The sequence below is a fragment of the Choloepus didactylus genome, chromosome 7, assembly GCF_015220235.1.
Source record: "Choloepus didactylus isolate mChoDid1 chromosome 7, mChoDid1.pri, whole genome shotgun sequence".
Classification (NCBI taxonomy): Eukaryota; Metazoa; Chordata; class Mammalia; order Pilosa; family Megalonychidae; genus Choloepus; species Choloepus didactylus.
The window spans coordinates 13,409,313-13,429,363 of NC_051313.1; the positions used below are offsets into that span (position 1 = coordinate 13,409,313).

Genomic DNA, 20,051 nt, shown 5'->3' on the forward strand with positions numbered 1-20,051 from the left:
AGGTACCAAACTGAGCCAAGGAGAAGAAGAGAAAAACATCGAAAAGAAAGGGCAAATGAAACGGAAGTTTCAAGGCCCTCTGCGAGGAATAACAGTATAAATAACCGACGACGTCTTGTAAACACTGCGGTCATAACCCCGAACATTAAACAGCCCCGGTGGCATCTGGCGCATTGGCCGCCGCGGGCTGCGCTGGGGCAGCGAGGAAGCCGGGTCCCAGGCTCCTGGGCCTCGCCTCTCTGTTTATCTCAACTTAATCTCCCCCAACGAGCTGTTCCGAAGCCTGGGAGATGTTTAAATTAAAACCCAGTCCTCCGGAAGTCGTGGCGGGGAGCTGGATGCAGGGCTAACCGCACGCGCGATACAGGCATGCACGTTTATTGTGGTTAGAATTAATCAATTCGTTAATAAGAAGGAATTTATTACATACGTCGCCGGCAGCACTTTGAAAATCAGAAGCCACATCCTAAGGCTTGCGGAATTTACATTTTTCAGAGATCCCGTTATTTCCTCACCAGTTTGCAAACTTGAGTTGTTTGGGTTCCCTTCCATGCCTGGAAAGTTATAAACATAAGAGTTTGCCTTACTGCTCGTGTCAGCATGACACTGAGGAGTACATGGAAAGCTGATTGTTGTTGCCGTGTGTGTGTATGTGTGTGTGTGTGTGTGTGTTCTTTTGAACTGTTAATAACTTTAATCCTGTCCATTCTTTGTTTGCAGTTAAATCATTTTTAATTGTCATAAAAAAATAACCTGCAAATATTACAGGCAAGAGTTTCTTTTAAGGTCTCAAGTGCAGAATGGAATCTGCACCTTCATCGTGGAAATCATATTTAGACATTTTCTGTCTAGGAGTTTGGATTGAGGTTCAAAAGAACCGTGCTTATTATCATTTCCCTGTAGTTCCCCACTTCTCTTTCCCAAAGAAAATTTTTAAAAAATCACACGACATCAGAGCTTTTAGCAATATAAAGAAAGATTTATTTTCGGAAGTAGCAAAACTCGTTTGAAAAAAATATATATCTTCAAGTGAATTACTTTATAAATGTGACTGTCAAAGTCAGCTATTCTATGATCTACATTTTACAACATATTGTACAAACGATACACGTTGATAGGCTCTTATTATCTATTTATATATTTATAATTACATATTGCACTTGGACCAGCAAGGCTCGCAGAGTCATTCACGGTAGGAGTTAATAAAGTTAAATAGATGGGGATCTTTCTAAAGCACAATCGATCTCCTCTGGTTTGGAAACGAATCTCCTCGTCGCTGTAAAGTGTTCTCGCGGGGTGGGAGAGGAGGAGCGCCGTGAGGGGGAAGCAGAGACAGAGAGCAGGGAGGGCAGGGGTCGCCTTCCCGGGGCCGCTCCCCCCGGGAGCGCGCCTTTCCCAGGCTCGCACCTCCAAGGTCAGGACGCCGTGGTCCCACACAAGCGGCTCGCGGTCACTTCTTTCAGGTCACTCTCGGGTTTCCCGGCCACCATAAAGGGCCACGTCTGCAGGAGAGAAGAGGGTGGAGGAGGTAAGTGGCGGCGCAGGAGGGTGGCGCGCTGCGGTGGGCTGGAGAGACTGGTTATCTGCAATTTACTCGGTGCCCTCGTGCGCCTCGTGGCTGGGGTAAGGCAAAAGAGCCGCGCTGGCGCCAAATCATACATAGTTCGGGGTGGCGGTGGGGCTTGAAAATAAGAGCAGCGAGGGGCTTATCTTGGGCACGAAGTGCAAATTGGAGAGAGGAGGCCCTCGGAAAACGTCTATGGCACAGCCGGGAGGCAGATTCGATGGTGAGTCTGAGCCGGGAGACCCCTGAAGCCCTCGCGTCCGCGGGGCACCCGGATCCCGCCCCTCTTTGCAAGCAGTGGGCAGGTTTGCGCGCCCTCTCGCTACCACCGCTATTTCCCTGGTACGGACTTTCGTTTCCTCCGCCACAAACTAAGGTTTTGGCCACGGTTCCTAAATAAACCTCTAGCTCTTAAGGAAGAAAAAAAATGCTAACAAAAAATGCACACGCGTAATATATTAAAGATCACCTTCCTACTGAGCTGAGGAAGCATGGCTTTCTCTTTCCTTTTCCCTGCTGTTTTAAAAGCTGATTAAAGTTTCTTATTCAAAGATGAAGGCAGCAGCCATTGTAAATGGTCTAGGCAATGCTTTCATTTCAGTTCCAGGTTTTAGGGAGGTATTTACTTTTTACTCAGCTAATTTTAACAAAAAAGCTCTTAATTGGAGGGGAAAAAAGATTTGGCATCAGAGTGTGTTTTTGTACCCTCCCCCAATTTCTGAAACTATGTGAGAAGACAATTCCAACCTCTCAGCAGTGCTGGATGATAAGACGACTTTTAAGGGGAACACCTCCCGTTCTTATCATATATAAACAGAGGTGCTAGTAAGTTGTAATTTAGAGCCTGGAAGTTTCAAAATTAACACAAATGCGAAAGGACTTAAAATATTTTTCTGAAACAGTAACATGCATCTGAGATAAACGTTAGGTTCAATGAGCATTGCTTTTGTTGTCATGCTTTTTTAAGGCATTAGACTCAAGTCACAGTACACGTTTTCAGATAACATGTTCTTAACTCTTGGACGAGAGTGGCCTTTTTAAATATTGTTATGCCAATACTCCTGAGAAGTTACTGATTGTGCTGATATTTGCCAGAGCATCTGGGATTTTAAAATGTGAATGCATAGAATATGTAAGTAGTTGGGGGACTATTACGAACAATTATGGGGGGTATGGATCTGTCCATAACTAGTGGGCCTATATATACTTGGGAAGGAAACGGATGACATGTATTTTGCAAAAATTAGAGGGGAAAATCAAGTGCTACTCTTCAGCTAAAAGAAGAATGAAATGGATATCGAGAAAGCAAATACAGCACAGCAAAAGGAATCTGTAAACAATGAATTTGACCGTGGAAAAGAGAGAAACGCAACCCTCCTGGGTGCGTGCCCTCCCACCCCCGCCCCCGCGTCTGTGTCTCTGTCGGGTGGCACCAACCCCTCCAAGACAGCCCGATGGCTCTGGGAGAGCGCGGAGGTCCCTCCTATTTGCCAGCTAATACACTTGCAACCCCCCAGTTGGGCTGCCACGTCAAGCTCCCGCCTAAATCACCGGGCCGCGTGGGGACCGCCGGCAATCCGTCCCTGGAGGCGCTGGCCGGGGGGTGGGGTTGCCGAGGAGCGCGATTCCCCGCACCCAACACCCGCACCCGCAGCACCATGCGCGCGCCCACAACGGGGAGGGGCAGGGCACAGGTCGCAGGCCGCGGACGCTGGGCGGGGCCCCCCGGGGGCGCCCGCAGCCTCCCACCCCCGCGGCGCGATGTCACTTACCAGGTTGACCGGGTGGATGTAACCGTTCTCGTACTTGTCGTTGGCCAGGATCTGCCTCAAGTGGGCGATGTAGCTGGACGCCAGCCTGAGCGTGTCCAGCTTGGAGAGCTTGGTGTCCGGGGGCACCCAGGGCAGGGTGGTCTTGAGCCTGGAGAAGGCCTTGCTGAGCACCCGCATCCGGGCCCGCTCGCGCGCGTTGGCCGCGTTGCGCTGGACCTGCTTCCCCTCCTGGCTGACCCCGCCCAGGGGGTTCTTCTTGGTGGGCGCCTTTCTCCTCTTGCCCAGGCCGCCCCTGCCCTTGGGCGGAGACGCGTTCTCGCAGTTGGAGCTCTCCTCCGTGCTCTCGTTGGAAGTCGCAAACTCCTTGTTGGAGTCCATTTTTAGGCCGTCGCATTCCAGCATCTCCACCTCTTGAAGGTCCTCCACATCGCTGAGGGAGCCCGTGGACATGTTTGGGGGAGGGAGGAGAGAGAGAGAGTGAGAGAGAGAGAGAGAGAGAGAGAGACCCTGACTGAGACCACTGGGATCTCCCCGAGTCTGGAGTAGTTGGGACTTGGGGATCTGGCTATGCGGGCCTCACGCCCCTTTCCCTTCTCAGAGCTGTGGGAAGGGAGCGCGGGGGGCTTCTGCGGGAAGGAGCCTGCCTCTCTCTTTCCCCACCCCCGGAGTCCTGGCCGTAGGGGAGTGTGAGAGAGCGCTGAGGAATTTGGTGGACACCAGGAATTTATCTGGGGAATAGAGAGGCGGATCCTTGCAGACCAGGGGAGGGGCCTTCCAGGCCCCAGCTAAACGCCTCGACCCCTTTCACGACTGGAGGGAAACTCTCCTGCGCACACACTCCCTCTCCAACTTGTAAGGCAAATTAACTCAACTGCTCCCCACCAGGCACCTACTTCCGCGGGCACCCAGGCTTAGGAGGAGCCAGCCCCACCCACAGCCTCGCGCCCCTGCACATCCCGCAAGGCTTTCTTTCCCTCTGAAGAGGTCACTGCTGCTTGTTTCTGAGAACTTCGGGAAGATGACCAGATCCCTTGCTTTTTCTGGCCTTCCACCCATAGATCTCACAAGTATCCCCTCCTCTAAGAAAGCACCCAAACCAGGTAGGTTTTGGCCTCCTGCCAACACCCTGTAATACTCTATGGCCTTACCAAGATACCTTCCCACTTTCCCTGGGGTAAATTAAGAAAACAAGTGCCTCATGGAATCTTTTTGGCGAGGGCAAAGAAAGCCCAAAAAGATCATCTGCACCTGGTCTGGTTAGAGACCTCAGGGAACCACCAGTGTGTAACAAAAGAACACCAAAATCCTTGACCATTGAACACCCACATGCAGTTTTATTTGTGGGGGTGGGCAGGGTTAGGGTAACCGTGTGGACAATATTTTGTTTGTTATTGTTGATGATCTTTTCTTAATGAAACGTAAAATCTCCCCCAAGCTTATTTCTAGAAGAGCCTTTAATATTGTCTTAGGAGTCTCAGTTGCTCGCAGGCGTCCCCTTGTCTGGGCCTTCTTGGGGTGCACACCCCACTCCGACCCCCTTTTGATGATTTCGGAGCTGGATAATTTAGATGCTGCCCACCTAAGTGACAAATTCCGCAACCTTCTCCTTCCATCCCTTTTGCTCCCAGGATTCTACACATGAAACTGATATTGAGAAACACTGGGCAGTAGTAAACCTTTGGGAAATATTCTTTGGCACCCCTTGCCCCATTCCCTGCTATCTTTCCTGGAGAAGAAAATCTTCTGGGGAGGAAGCAGGAAAGCAAAGGGGGATGAAAACCCAAGGGAGTGAATGAAATCAAAGAGACCACCGCAGGAATCTCCCTTACCAGGTCTTCTGCAGGCTTTCTTTCCTTGCACTTTGGGCATTGAAGATGATGGGCTGGAGCCAAACTTAATAGCAGCTTCTGAGCTTTTGGCTCAGAGTCTGCACCCCTCTCCCACATTAAGATATCATATCTCTAATCCTGGGCTCAGCTGGGAATTCGCTAACCTCTAACGTTTTGTTTTGTTAGTAGGGTCTTGTTTGCTTTCTCTCTATGCTGTAAACTAAACAGATTGTCAGCAAATCAGTCTTTATTAATGAATTAGTGAAAGCCCCCCCCTCCATAATATCTTTGCTGAGGATCCAGAATTTGTTAATCACCAGTGTAGAGATTTATGAGCTCTCTTATTTTCTGTTGTTTGTGCAGGTGGAGATTTAAATGACCATATCCACCACCAAGATTTATTGCTGGAGTGATTGATGTTATAAACCAGGAAAAGGACTCTTCCCACAGCAGGGAAGGCAGAAATATCAAGTTGAAGGTGCCTTTGTCTTCATGCACAAATGACCCAGGATGACAACGAAGGAAGTATAATAATTTCGTCTGAGATCCAAGACAGCATTAAGACAACACTCTGCAGGCCTGTTAAACATTTCCTCGCTGATTCCCATAGTTTCTTTTGATTTGACCTCCCTTTTTTTCAAAGTCTTTGTAAGACATGAAAGTTAGTTGTTTTTAGACTAAAAGAGCTGTGTGAAAATGGGCGTTGGCCAGCACTTTGAAAAACATGTGTATGTCTGAGTGTGTGTATGGAGCTACTGGTATAACTACACATTATTTATTTGGGCTCAGGGATGGGGTGATAATTAAGGATCAAGACTAGGGCCTTAGCACTCCCAAGGCTGTGTAGCTGTAAAGGTTTTCCTTCGAGGAACCAGTTTCTTCGTTTCTGTTTTTTGTTAATTCTTGTTTGGTTTGGTCTGGTTCCTTGATACACCTTCATTTATAGGCTGCTCAGGTTGTTTGAAGGATATTCCAGAACAATACATACCACTGGATATATTTCTGCTGTGCATTTTTTTTTTTTCAGTCTGAAATTTAAAAATACAAATTTCTGGAAGGAAGCCAAACACGCTTCATACCACAACCTGGTTTTTGTGCCTAGCAATCATTTTTCTTTAGATAAGCAATAACTAAGTTCCATGTCCTTTTAGCCTGCAGTGATACATTTAGATCAGGAGGGGCTAGTGGGTTGGTCATAAACTTTGACATGTTTCTAAAACTCTGTGGGGATAGCTGCCAGTTTGGGAGGAAGATGTGCAGAGAGGCTGTCATTTAGGTATCATGATGTGAAACCTTGAAGAAAGCAGATTAATATGAATAATACTTTTTCCCCTTGATGTTTGTATCTATCCCTGCTTATGGACAAATGGGCGGGAAAGATGACTTGTTGGATTCAACTGAGCAAATCAGCTAAGCTGTAACTTAAGCTGTGCCAAATTCTCCCAAAATATAAACTATATTCTATGAGAAGAGAAGCACTTTTGAGAAACAGTATTAACTCTTTCGATAACAAAAGGAATATGTTGGACAACACTGCTTGAAAGCACTAACTAGAAACTAGAAAACTAGTGGTTTGAAGGCATTAAGTAATTTCCGAAAGTTCTTACCTTACTTTTAAGGAACATTTATGCCTCCAAGGCATCTGGCCAATTTGCTGCATGCTTCTAAACAATTTGCTTTTGCAGGAAAGGCTATCTTTGAAAGACTTCAATGTGAAGGAAAATTTGTGTCCAAAAGTTGTAAAATGAGGGTTAGGCATGGAATGTATCCTTGAACTTGAATCCTGGTTTATCAACTGATAAATTTTCAGGAAGTTCCAGTTTGATTCAAGTGCACTTGGTGGGAATAATTTGTTTCCTTTCTTTTGAGGAGGAAAATATCACAAGCTTATTTGGAACTGACTTCATATGCCATCACATTCTCTTCCCAGAAAAAAAATATATACTATTTTTTATTTAAAATTTTTGTTAGAGATGTTGTGGGTTTACAGAACAATCAGGCATAAAACACAGGATTCCCATACACTACCCCACCACCTTCTATTGGTGCAGAAAATTTGTTACAATTGATGACAACATTTTTTGTAATTCTACTATTTTTCAACAGTAGTTACATTTGTTACAATTGATGAAAGGTTATTAAAAAGTAATTCTATAACTATTATCCTTAGTTTATGTAGGGGAATCCCCCCCACCCTTTATTCCTGACCTATTATTTTTTTTTAGGTGTGTTTTTAAAAGTGTCAGTCACACTGTTTTTATAATTACATGGTCACATGATAAAAGCTATACAGTTTTGCAATCGTTATCGAAGATCAAGGCTACTGGATTATAGTCCAACAATTTCAGATGCTTCCTTCTGGCTATTCTGATATACTAGAAACTAAAAAGAAATATCTATATAATGAGTCAGTAGTCATAATCATTTGTTAAGTCCTAATTTCTCAGTTTTACCTCCTCCCTCTCATTTGATCTTTCTCTCAATCTTCAGGGATATGTGGGCAATGACCATTTTAGCTTCTTTGACCTGGAAAGGGGTGTTGACCTTATGGGAATGAAACCAGTAATGGAACTGGTTGATGTTCTTGGAGAGACTGGTACCCCTGGGTTTCAGGGCTTATCTGGCTTACGAACAATCTGGAGGCCTTATGTTTCTGAAAAAATAAACTTACTATGTAAAACATTTATAGAGTCTTAGATAGAGCCCAGGGTATTCTTTAGAGTTTTCAGGAATACTGTTGGTTGGGGCTTGGCATACTGTGGCAATTTGCAATATCTGGCTGAAACTTATATAAGAGTAAACTCCAGAATGACCTCTCGACTCTATTTGAAATCTCTTAGCCACCGAAACTTAATTTTGTTTAATTTTTCCCCCCTTTTTTGGTCAAGAAGGCATTCTCAATCCCACAATGCCAGGGCCAAGCTCATCCCTGGGAGTCATATCCTGCATAGTGGGGAAGGTAGTGAGTTTACTTGCAGAGTTGGCTTAGAGAGAGAGGCCACATCTGAGCAACAAAAGAGGTTCTCTGGGGGTGACTCTTAGGCACAATTATAAGTACGTTTAGCTTTGCCATTGCAGAAATAATTTTTTAAGGGCAAGCCTCAAGATTAAGTGCTTGGCTTATTAACTTGGGAGTTCCTAATGCTTGGAAGAATATCAGGAATTCCCTGTTGGGGAAATTAATAGTTCCACATTTTTTTCTCCAGTAATACTTTTTTATTTTCTGCCTCAAATACTTAGGAATGTATCACAATATTACATTAACCTGTACAGAGTAACAAGATCTATTCCTATTCTAGGTTCCATGTAATTAGGTTGCTTAAGTAAACTGACCAGAGAGGTTGAATTACATGGTGTGCTACAAAAAATTTAAATTTTGGACAAAATTAACCTCTCTTCCTTTGGTCTCACAAAGAAGTTGGAGTTTTAAAATACAGACAATATCATCCTTTACCCTGTATTCTGGTTTACTTTAGTCCTAACCAGATCTGTTTCATTCATATCTCTAATTGTAGTCTGATCTTTTTTTCCAGCTTCTTTAACAGTTGCTGTATGGAGTAATGCTGACTTTCAGAGCTTCAGAATTCTAACTCTGAGACTCAGGAGTCACATAGATACCTAAAGTTCCAGAAAAGCATCAGGTTATGCCCAAAGAGCACAACATCTCAGAATTTAGAAATAAAAGTAAAACTCAGGAATAAGTGTGACTACTGTAAGAGCTTACAATCTAGGAATCTTTACAGTGAGCCTTGTTGAACAGTCCGTACTCCTTAATCATCGATTGCCCAATCTCTGCCCACTTTCTATCTCCTGATAACCAATGCTCTCGAATTCAACTCTCAGAGTTTGCTCATTATAATTAGTTTATATTAGTGAGACCATACAATATTTGTCCTTTCATTTCTGGCTCATTTCACTCAACATAATAACCTCAAGATTCATTCACCTAGTTGCATGCCACACGTCAGTCCTTTCTGCAGCCACACAATATTCTGTTGTACACGTACACCACAGTTCACCCTTCTGTTCCTCAGTTGATGTAACCTTAGGCCGCCTCCATCTGTTGGCAATCATGAATAATGCCACTATAAACACCATGTATGCTTTTAAATTCAAACTTTAACCCTTTTCTTGTGCTCCCCATCATTTGTCCAGGAGGGGCACAGGCTGGTAAATTGACAAAGCTGCCAATTCTCTCTCCTTTTTTTAACTTTTCTTCTAATAAAAACCTCCAGATGTGTTGTTCTTTTTATGTGATGATAACCACTGCCATTTCAACAATTGGCTGATGTTCTGTGCAACTTGATGCCTCAGTTCCATATAATAACCATCCTCCCTTTTGTTTGCTGCTGATTGATTGCTTTCCATCTTCTGCTCATGATCTCAGGGAAGTCTGACTTTATTTCATTGTTTGTAAGGCAAGCATTATCTTCCCTTCCTTGTTACACACCATAGTGGTCCTGGCCCATTTTGCTTTGGCAACCAGGGGTACATAGCACTACTGAGCTTTGTGGCTGTCTAAGGAGGTGAGTAATGGTGATACTGGGTATTTCCTTTTACCCTGGCACCAGGAGGGGCAGACTTCCCTCAGGAACAAATGGGCCGAAAGAAACTGAAGCCAAGCATTGAGAAGGGAAAAGCTTACAGATCCAGCTTAATGCCCTAAGTTTTCAATACCAGAATAGTTTTATTAGACCCTCTCAATGTTAGGAAAGGGTGGGGGAAAAACCCTGATACTTTATGAGACACTTTGCCTCTATTCTCTCATTTCATGTAGAATCTCTCCTTTCTGTGGGGAAATGGCTGCTTATTTCTTATACAAGAAAGAATTGCTTCATAAAATGAAAATCTTAATAGAAAATGTGTGCCAGAGGCTTTCCCCTGCAAAACATAAAGTTTTAGAAAAACTCTCTTGAGTGATGACAGTGCCGTATCTTAAAATAGAGCCTGAAGGCAAAATCTCACAAGTTTTCCTAAAAAGAATAAATCTTGTCAATTATCTGAAAGATGCCTGGAAAGCATATTACATTAAATATGGCTTAATGATGGGCATGGAGCAGATGCCAGCCAACCTGCTGACATCCTCCTCCCTGTAGGGTTAGGAAAGAATGAGTACAAGAACCACAGCCTCTTCTTGGAGACGGTGTCTTGTGGCTGATTTTTAGCCTTGAGAAGGGGAGAGTCATGGAGTTCAGATCTTGGGAAGCTGAGAGTGTGAATCCAACTTTGGCACCTGATCTCAGAAACAGGAAGTACTTACAGGTGCTGTAGCCTTTTAAGACAGATCCACATAGTGACAGACTGTCAGAGGTGGAAGGGCTGGGAACCAAGGGGCCCTCAAGAGTCAATAACCATGCAGGTCACACACGTTGCCAGTGACAGCATGACCACTTGAACCTGTATCCTGATTTGCCTTGTGAAACTCCTCTCACGAAGGCACATTGCTTTGAATCATTTTTCTTATTCACCTAAGGATAAGAAATAAGAGTAAGAAATCTTACATTCTGCTGCTCCCTATTTATTAGCAAGAACTTGAAATGATTGAACCCTGAATTATATAAAATGAGATTGATTTGAGCCTCCCTGGGATCTAATACATAGAATCCTGTATAAGGGTTTTGAATAATGCATGTACCAGAAGGACCTCATTAAAATAAAATCTCATCCCTATCTTGGACATTTGATGGCCAACCCAAGAACCATTCATCCAGTAAACATGCCCATTTCTGCCCTCTTTTCTCCATCTCTTCTGGCAAAGTCTGGTTCATGCCACCAAAACCCTTTTTTTTTAAATTCAATTTTATTGAGACATATTCGCATCCATACAATCATCCGAAGTGTACAATCAGTTGTTCACAGTATCCTCATATAGTTGCATGTTCATTACCACAATCAATTTTTGAACATTTTCATTACTCCAAAAAGAAAAAAAAGTAAAAAATAACACCCAAAATGTCTCATCCCCCTGCTCCCTAACTATTATTCATTTACTTTTTGTCCCCATTTTTCTACTTATCTGTCCCTACCACCAAAACCTTTTAACCAGATGATTACAACAGCCTCCAAAAGGGCTGTTTGGTTTCCATTCTTGCCCTCCTAAAATCCATTCCTAATGGGTGGTCCAAGTCATGCCCCTGCCTCAAACTCTTCCAAGCCTCCCACTGTGTTTAATGTCTGATCCAAAAATCCAAATCCCTTCCCGTGCTTGCAAGACTCTGTAAACTGCTCACTGTTTTTGCCACACTGGCCATGTCTGTGCCAGCACTCAAGGACTCAAAGGACTCCTGTCTTTTCTCTTTCCCCATTGGGATCCTCCCTGGTTCTCTGCATGGCTAGCTCCTTGGTTTTCAGGGCTAAGCTCAGATGTCACCTTTCCTGTTAGAACTGCCCTGGCCATCCTGCCAAGGATATTTCCTTACTTTCAGTTACTTCAGCCTGTTTTATTTATTGATACTTAAGAATTGTAGCTAACATTTACTAAGTCCTTACCACATACCAGGATCTCTTTATGGGTTATCTCATTTAGTACAGACTGTAACTTCATGTGGTAGGAACCTCACAGATGAGGAAACTGAGGTAGAAAACTTATAGCTGAGAAAACTGAGACACAGGGAGATTAAGAAACTTGTTTAATTCACAAAGTTGGTGCTCCAGTTTTCTATTCCTCCATAATAGCAAAAACTTACTGCCTTAAAACAAGTTAGTATTATTTCTCTTGGTTCTGTAGGTTGGCTGGGCTCAGCTGGGTGGTTTTTGCTTGAGCTGGCTCATGTTGTTGTAATCAGAAGACTGCTGGGGCTGGAGTCATCTGAAGGGATGACTGGCCTGGACACCGAAGATAACGTCTGCATTCAGATGTCCAGCACCTCAGCTGGGATAACTGGAACAGCTGGGGTCTGGCTGGATATTTCTCTCTCTCCACACAACCTCTCCACATGGATTGGGCTTCCTCAGCCTGGCAGCCTCAGGTGGTGGCTTCCTTCAGAGTGAACATTCCAAGAGACCAAGGTAGAAGCTGCAAGTCTTATGACCTGGCCTTGAAAGTCGCACAGCGTCACTTTTGCCTGGTTCTGTTGCTCAAATGCGATTCATAAAGCCAGTCCAGAGTCATGGGGAGGATTCTGTATGAGGTCATGACTATCAGAAGGTACAGTTCACTGGGGCCATCCTTGGGGTCTAGTTCCACAGTGGATAAATGGCAGATTCTGGATTTAAACACAGCAGTATGACTCTAGAATCCTCGCTTTAAGCCACTAATGTGTTCTGAAATTATTTTGTTTAGTTCATTTACTTTGTTACGGTTACTTCCCAAGAATAGTAAAAGATTTATGAAGGCAGGGACTTTGTGTGCCTTGCTCAGTTGTGTACTCAGAGCCTAGAGCATGGCTGATACATAATTTGCACTTACTAAATATTTGTTGAATGAATTAATAGGTGTTTTATATTATAGTATATAGAAGGTATGCTGTAAACTGCAAAGTATTAGTTAGGGTACTAATAAAAAAGTAACCCAAAATACAGTGGCTCAAACAAGTTACAAATTTATTTCTCTTAAATCAGTGCAGAAATAGGCAGGTGTCCAAGAGGGTCAGGTGGCTCTGCTCCACAAGGACACTCAGAGATCCGGGTTCCATCTTTGTTCCTTACTCTGACCTCCTCTGGGGTCTGCCCTCTTGTATGTACCTGAGTGAAATCATCTTACCCTCACTAGTCCTCAGGAAGGGGAAAAGTGAGGGGGGAGGGCAAGGAGATTCCTTATAATAATGGGATCTGGAAGTTACACATATCACTTCTGCTCCCATCTCATTGGCCTATTTGGCTGTAAGGAAAGTTTGGAAATATAGTCTTTAAGTTTGCTCTGCTAAAACTTGGGTTTGGGGGAATCTGTTAGCAAAAAGAAGAGGATCCAATTATAATCTCTGCCATAGTATGCTTACGGCAGAAAAGAGAAAGTTAACTGTCCATAAAGAGCTAGGTATTTTGTTTGACCCTGATAGAAAATTAACTTTGTGTATAAGCCAACGTCATCAATTATATGCAGACTGCAAGTTTTCTGCAAAGTTTATAGTTAGGCCAAATCAAGTTCCAGTGGGCTTCAGGTTTTATCTGGAACCCAGAATTAGTTGAAAAATATTAAGCAACTTCCCTTTGGCTACACATCTGAGAGCACTCATCAATGTGAGCCATTCCACTAATGTCGTCACTTAATTACTGTGGTGGTTTGGAACTGCATGTACCCCAGAAAATCATGTTCTTAAAGCTAATCCATTCTTGTGGGGGTAAACCTATTGTAAATAGGGCCTTTTGATGAGGTTACTTCAGTTAAGGCGTGGCCCAGGGTGAGTCTTAATCCTTTCACTGGAGTCCCTTATAAATGGGATGAATACAGAGAAAGGAGAGAAAACCATGGAAGCAAGAAGCTGAAAGCAACAAAACCAGCAAGAGAAGGGAGAAACCGGCAGACGCTGCCATGTGCCTTGCCAAGTGGCAGAGGAGCCCAGGATCGCAGAAGCTGGTCTTTGGGAAGAAAGCATCGCCTTGATGATGCCTTGATTTGAACATTTTTCTTGGCCTCAAAACTGAAAGCTAATAAATTCCCATTGTTTAAAGCCATGGTATTTGCTTCAAGCAACCTGGGAAATTAAAACACTCTCAGTAAAACAGCTTTAGAATATTACTGTTTCTGAAGCTAGATCAGTAAAATGGTGCAGGTCGTTAAATCTGTTTGCTAAAAACCGTTGGCACTCACTAAAGCCCTCCAAGTTGCCTGTTTACTATCTACCAGTAGGATCCCACAGCAGGTATATTTACAGGGGTAGAAAGAGGGTGGAAAACTTTTTTTTTTTTTAATGTTTTCTGGCATACTTTCAAGGTTTGGTAATATTTATCATTTGAAATTATAACTGGAAAGAAATGTTTTTTTCTTATTTATTATTTTCAACTTCAGACCTACCCAGGATTAAGAGAAGATATGGCCACTAAAAATAAATAAATAAGTAAATACATAAATAAATAAATAACTCACTCAAAACCCCCAAAACCAAATGAGAAGTTTTGGTAGTGGCTGGTGATGGTGGTACCCCAATATTGTGATTGTAATTAACAACACTGGATTATCTATTTGAATATAAAGGGGGAAATTTTAGGTTCTGTATATGTTACTAGAATGAAACTTAAAAAACTAAACACATAGGACTATGTAACACAAACAGTGAACCCTATTGTAAATGATGGACTATAATTAATAGAATGATTATGAAAATGTTCCTTCATGAATTGTAACAAACATACCACTCTAATTCAAGGTGTTAGTAGTAGGGTGGTATATGGGAGCTCTATATTTTATGCATGATTTTTCCATTAATCTACAACTTCTCTAATAAACACCACCACCCTCAAATTTAAAAATGTCTTTGTACTGGGTAATGAATGTTTCCTCTGTAAACTTAGATTGCAACCATAATTGTGGTCAACTTTCATGAATATATTTTAATGGTTTATTCCTTGAAACTCTTCCTCAGACTTTCTCCCCTTAACTCTCTGAGGTGATGCCAGGTGGGCTTTATTTTATTTTTTTAGCTAAAATTAGGTCCTAGAATATAAAATGTAGGCTTTATATCAGTGTTGAAGTTCTTGAACTCGATAGCTGCACTTAGGTGTTTATATAAGTGAATGTCATTGTTCTTAGGAAATGTACTATATGTTCAAGAAGCATAATGAATGCCACCTACTCTCAAATATGCAAAAGATATATAGATGATAGAAAGAAAGAATGATGCTGCAAATTTGGCAAAATGTTAAAATTGGTGAGGGATAGAGTATGTTGGAGTTCTCTGTATGGACTTTATATTATTTCTGCAACTGTCCTCTAACTTTGAGATTATTTAAAAATAAAAAGTTTAAAGAAAAAAAGAGAGAAGATATGGCTAAGATCCTTCTATCACTTAAAGATTTTATGTGATTGACAATAGTAAAAATATCAGGCTTTGGTTGTCTTGGTTTTCTTTTCTGGGGAATCATCAGGATTGAAAGCTTTATGCCCAGATTCATTGTCTATGACACAGAGGGTCATCTGATTCTCATTCCTAAAATTTGCAAAGGACAATCCTCCCAGGGAGAGGAGGACCATTCTTTAGTGAGAAACTCTAAATCAATTCCAAAGCACCATTAGCAGAAGAATTTGGGAATTCTTACTCCAGTGCATTTGAGTATACCACACAGCTCCCACACAGTAACAGACATGGGTTAGATCAATTCGGTAATAAAATTTGCCATGCTTTTTTTGGGGTGACTCCATAGACAAGACGAATGGTTGATTGACTTCTCTGGGGTCATGCCAACTGGCCACTCTGACATATTCTAGATAAAACCAGTGTTATTTTAAGGTAGAATGTTAGGCAGATACTTAACTTCTTCCTCTCACATGTGTAAGTTCCTTTTTTCTTTTAACCTGACTGCAAAGCCAACTATGATGAAACAGTCTGCCTTGGAAGGGTAGGGTATACCAATTCTGAAATAAATTTGGATAGAAGAATAAATTAACTGTTGGATGAAAAATGTAATGCTCACATACTATGAAATTATAAAACATGAAAATGCTTAAGAGAATTCTGATTTTTTGTTCTTCTTGTTTTTTTTTCTCTTAAGCTAGAGTAGTACAACAGCCTTCATGTAGACTGGCCAGGAGACCTGGTCCACGTTCTGCCTATAAAACAAACTAGTTGTATGAACTTGGACAAGTCCCTTAACTTCTCTGGTCTCAGTGTCCTCCTCTAATGTGGTGGCAGCAGGCATGGATCCCAATAGAGTTTTGGTGGGTGAATTGAGATGATGCATGGAAAGTGATTTAATTCAGTGCTTGGCATACGGTAGACACTTATAAATATTGGTGGTGGTGGTGGTGGTGGTTATGATTATTATTTCTATGGCCATTTTTAACAATAACACTGCTCTTTTATTTTCCACTTTCACTTTGAGCTAAGGGTAAGATTATATAGAATATAAGGCATTCAACATTAACAACAACAAAGCAACCCCTTCTCTGAAAACTAAACCCTAAAAAAAGAGTGGAGAGCAATTTCAATAAAATCTAGAATTCTGTTATCTTGGATGGAAAGCATCTCCTGGTCTCAGTCTCAAAATTAAAAGTCTATTCAGTGTTAAGCTATAACTACTTCAGTTCACTTTTTGGTGATTTAAATGATTATTTCATGAAAAGATTAAGTCCAGACTGTGGTGGAATAAAGATAAAGCATTTTTTATAAGGGTCTCATGGGAAGTCACTGATATGACAAAGTGTTTAACACTAGAGGGTAAACATCACTACTTCATTTACCATGTAAGTAAGAAAAAAACTTTTTAAAGTTATTAAAATATAGATACAATTATTTTTATTAAGAATCTTTATTTTAAAATGGTTACTAGGTTGGCATCTCTTTTGAACCTTTTGTGGTTTTAAAAAAATGATAGAATTGCATTAATAAATGATTTTTCCTTTAGCCTAGGTATGGGTCCAATTCTAAATAATTACTTCAGATTCATGGGAAAGAAAACCAGCCATTCTCAGTAAAGATGATCTGCTGCCTATTCTTTGGTATGTACTTCTGTAGTGAAGCCTCAGTAAAATAAAGAAGTCCTATTAAGAATCAGTGGTCATGTCCAAGAATGCTGTCCTCCACTTGCTGATAAGGAAAAGTCAATAGCTTCAGCGGCCCTGCCTTTCATATCCATGAACGCCTAGTGGATTTAGAGATATGAGTTTTGCTTTGTGATTATACTACATACGACCATGAGTAAGGATCTCAAGTTGTGTCTACATGGAGAAATTACGAGACTCAAAATGGATAAATGAAGATATTTAGTCATTTGTTTGGGACATGAAGAAATTTAGATATCTTATGCTGGATAATCTTACAATAAACTTGGACCCTTCTCCATCCCTTGTGGACTTTAATCCATTGGATAAAAAACTCATAAGCTTCCTAAATAATAAAGAGGTAGTCTTAGAAACATTATATAAATTATGCAGTTGAAGTAGTATTTCTGGTTTTTTCCTTATTGTAATTGTATTGTAATTGTGGAAAAGAGAGATGCCTGGATAGCCAAATGTCTTTTCATCCCTTAGGCTATTTCAATTTGTGTTATTGCTTCTATGCATAGTCTTAAAGGCCAGCATTTGCTCTCCTTTTTTATATTTTAAAAAACCTCTTTAATTTAATTTGAAAGCTGACATGAATATAATACCATCAGTAAACACTTATTCTTTGCTCAGGCAAGCATCCTTGTTGTTTGGCTGTTTAGTGGAAAGTTGAAACCAGCAGGATTTGGGTCTGTTAAGGCCAATTGCTCCATCCTGCTCCAATTTCTAACTCTGAATTTCTCCTTTTTGTCATGATGTACCAAACATTTGGAGTGCACAAAATTTTCTTCTTAATATTGCAAAATGTTAATTAAAAAGATGAATATCTGGTCTTTGTAAAGAGTCATTCTTTTAATTTGAAAATAATAACTTCAAATTATTACAAACAGTTACAAATAAGACGAGTGTTTGAATTAAGGACTCCATTGTTAAAAAAGTTTGCAAAACATACTTTAAGTGTCTTCTGAAAATAAGATACCAGATATTTATTATGGGCTTTCCCTTTAATTATGACGTTTGTGATAATCTATTTTCAATTATTATTTAATACCATGCTATTGATCTAATCTTACTTGCCCTTTCCTTGAAGAGGTATTGCAAGAACAAAGATCTCTCATTTGTGTCACAGGTTTTTAATAGTGATAGAATGCCTTAAGTGGTTTAGATCTAACATAGGGCCATTACACAATAAGCTGTCTGGCTTCCAGAAATTTACATTTTAATGCTTTTCACTCTTGAAAAAACTATTTCAGTTCTTGACCTTGGTGGGTTGATGATAAGATAGAGATAGCAAGTCACACTTCTTCCATAGTTCTCTTTTTAATGTGGGATTTCGGGGGAGATATGAGAACTGACTTACATCTAGGTCAGCTCCTCAAACTAACACAAAAATCCACTGACTTTATGGGAGAAGTGTCAAATAGGACCTTCCTCAGAGATTCTCTAAGTATGCTGTCATCCCTTATTTAGTAAGTATTTAGTAAGTGAGGCTTAGTTCATATGTGTTCTTTTTTGAATAAAACATGTACATTCTAGAAATGACTCACATTGTATTTGACTTCCATCTTTGACACCATGTTACTGACACATGCAAAGTGACATTAGTTAAAAGAGTAGTAGTATCTGAAAGCCTCTAGAAATTATTTTTTGTCTTTTGCCAATAAAAATATGACATAGGATAAAACATTTTTTTTTAACATCCTGGAGTACACATGAATTTATAAATCAAGTGACTGATATCTACTTCTAAAGAAATGTTCAGAGTGCCATAGAAACTCAGACCTGTTGAGAAACCAAATATCTGAAACAAGATATCTTTTTTTATAACATGAAAGAAAAATGTAGTGCAAACTAGGCTGGTAGCTGTTTGTAAGATGACAGCACAATCTGATATCTTACAATTTTCTTTACAGGGAAAATGGTGAATGTTAAAGTCTTTTTTTTGACTGTTTTTGGAAACTTAACCTCCACCCTGACACATTTTACTTACATGGTTTCTATACATGCAAAGCCATGAGAGGAATGTCAATCATTAGGATAATCTGCCAATTTTTTTCCTCCTGAAATACAGAGATAAAGGGGAAAAAACTGGTATTTTAGGAAAGGGCTTAAATGATCTAAATAATTGCCATCTTTTCCTGCTTTAAAGACATCATTACAAGTTTCTAAAAATATTTTTGAGTATTTTTTACCATATTGAGGTAAAAATTTTCAATGAAATTGATGTCCAAATGAGTGGGATCAATTTGACCAAATCCTCCTTTTATTCCTGGCTTTCTAACGTTGGTTCATTTTAGAGGCATATTTGGTGTATGATGTTCTACTCCAATTAAAAGCCGCCACCCACCGACTGAACTCGACTGAGAGTTGCAAACTTGGGGCCCTGGAAACAAAAATCTTAGATGAATGCCTCTGACAAAAGGAAAAGGAGGTTTAATAAAGAGAAGGCAAAGCCATAAGTTATAACGAGGGCAGTGCGTAACTCTATAGTGTAAGTAGCTATTGACCTGCTTTGCTGAGTTACTGAAACCTCTCCCGGGCTCCAGGAAGGAAAACAAAGTGTTGTAGAAGTTTCCTGTAATCCTTTCTCATTGTGACACAGGATCCTTTGGGAAATCTGCTGCTGTTTTAGGATTTTTTGACTTCTATGCATTGTAGTGGTTATTTCTCCAATGCCTTGTTCTAGACCCTTTGCAAGTAACCCAACTCATTCTTACTTGGATGCCACTTCATGAGCTGCTTTTCTCAAGTTGTGCCAACTCTCCCATTCAAGGTTTACATTAAAGCGGGCACGTAAGTGGTCCATGTAATTATTGAAACAGCAGACTGAGGATGTTTCTTCAAAGGCCCAAACAGCCTATAATTTGCATTAAGTAAAAACAAAAAGTGAACCAGACTACACATCTTCTCTTTAGTCATTCCCCCAGATTTAGTATTTTAGAGACATTAAAATAGCATTTCAATTTTTTTAGCAACTTTAATGAGGTGTAAAACTCACCCTTACAAGTCAATGATATTAGAACATTTATAGGACTGTGTAGCCATCACCACAATCTAAGTTTTAGCAGTAAATCCTCACCTTTACCCCAACCCCAGGAAACCACTGATTTGCTTTCTGTGTCTATAGATTAGCTTTTTCTAGACATATCATAAAAATGGATTCATGCACTCTGTAGCCTTTGCATCTGGCTTTCTTCACATAGCATATTGTTTTTGAGGTTTGTCCACATTGTAGCATGCATTAGTAT

The 20,051-nt window shown here is 40.9% G+C and overlaps 1 protein-coding gene and 1 long non-coding RNA gene across 2 annotated transcripts; one reads left to right on the forward strand and one right to left on the reverse strand.

Moving 5' to 3' along the window:
* Nucleotides 1-958: 958 nt before the first annotated feature.
* On the reverse strand, nt 959-4,094 carry TCF21 (transcription factor 21). The gene is made up of 2 exons (XM_037844469.1): nt 3,337-4,094; nt 959-1,502 (listed from the first exon to the last, which is right to left on the reverse strand). The coding sequence occupies exons 1-2, from the start codon at nt 3,784-3,786 to the stop codon at nt 1,416-1,418; spliced, it is 537 nt and encodes a 178-aa protein (XP_037700397.1). The 5' UTR covers nt 3,787-4,094; the 3' UTR covers nt 959-1,415.
* Nucleotides 4,095-9,164: 5,070 nt separating this feature from the next.
* LOC119540334 lies at nt 9,165-17,634 on the forward strand. Its single transcript, XR_005218072.1, has 2 exons — nt 9,165-12,312; nt 16,665-17,634. It is a non-coding gene; the product is annotated as an uncharacterized LOC119540334 (long non-coding RNA).
* The last annotated feature ends 2,417 nt before the right edge of the window (nt 17,635-20,051 follow it).

Bases quoted from the DNA above. Each gene is read 5' to 3' on its own strand.
- TCF21 (XM_037844469.1), bottom strand. From the start codon at position 3,786: ATGTCCACGGGCTCCCTCAGCGATGTGGAGGACCTTCAAGAGGTGGAG. The intron at 1,503-3,336 runs GTAAGTGACATC...TCTCTCCTGCAG, and splicing joins ACATCCACCCGGTCAACCTG to ACGTGGCCCTTTATGGTGGC.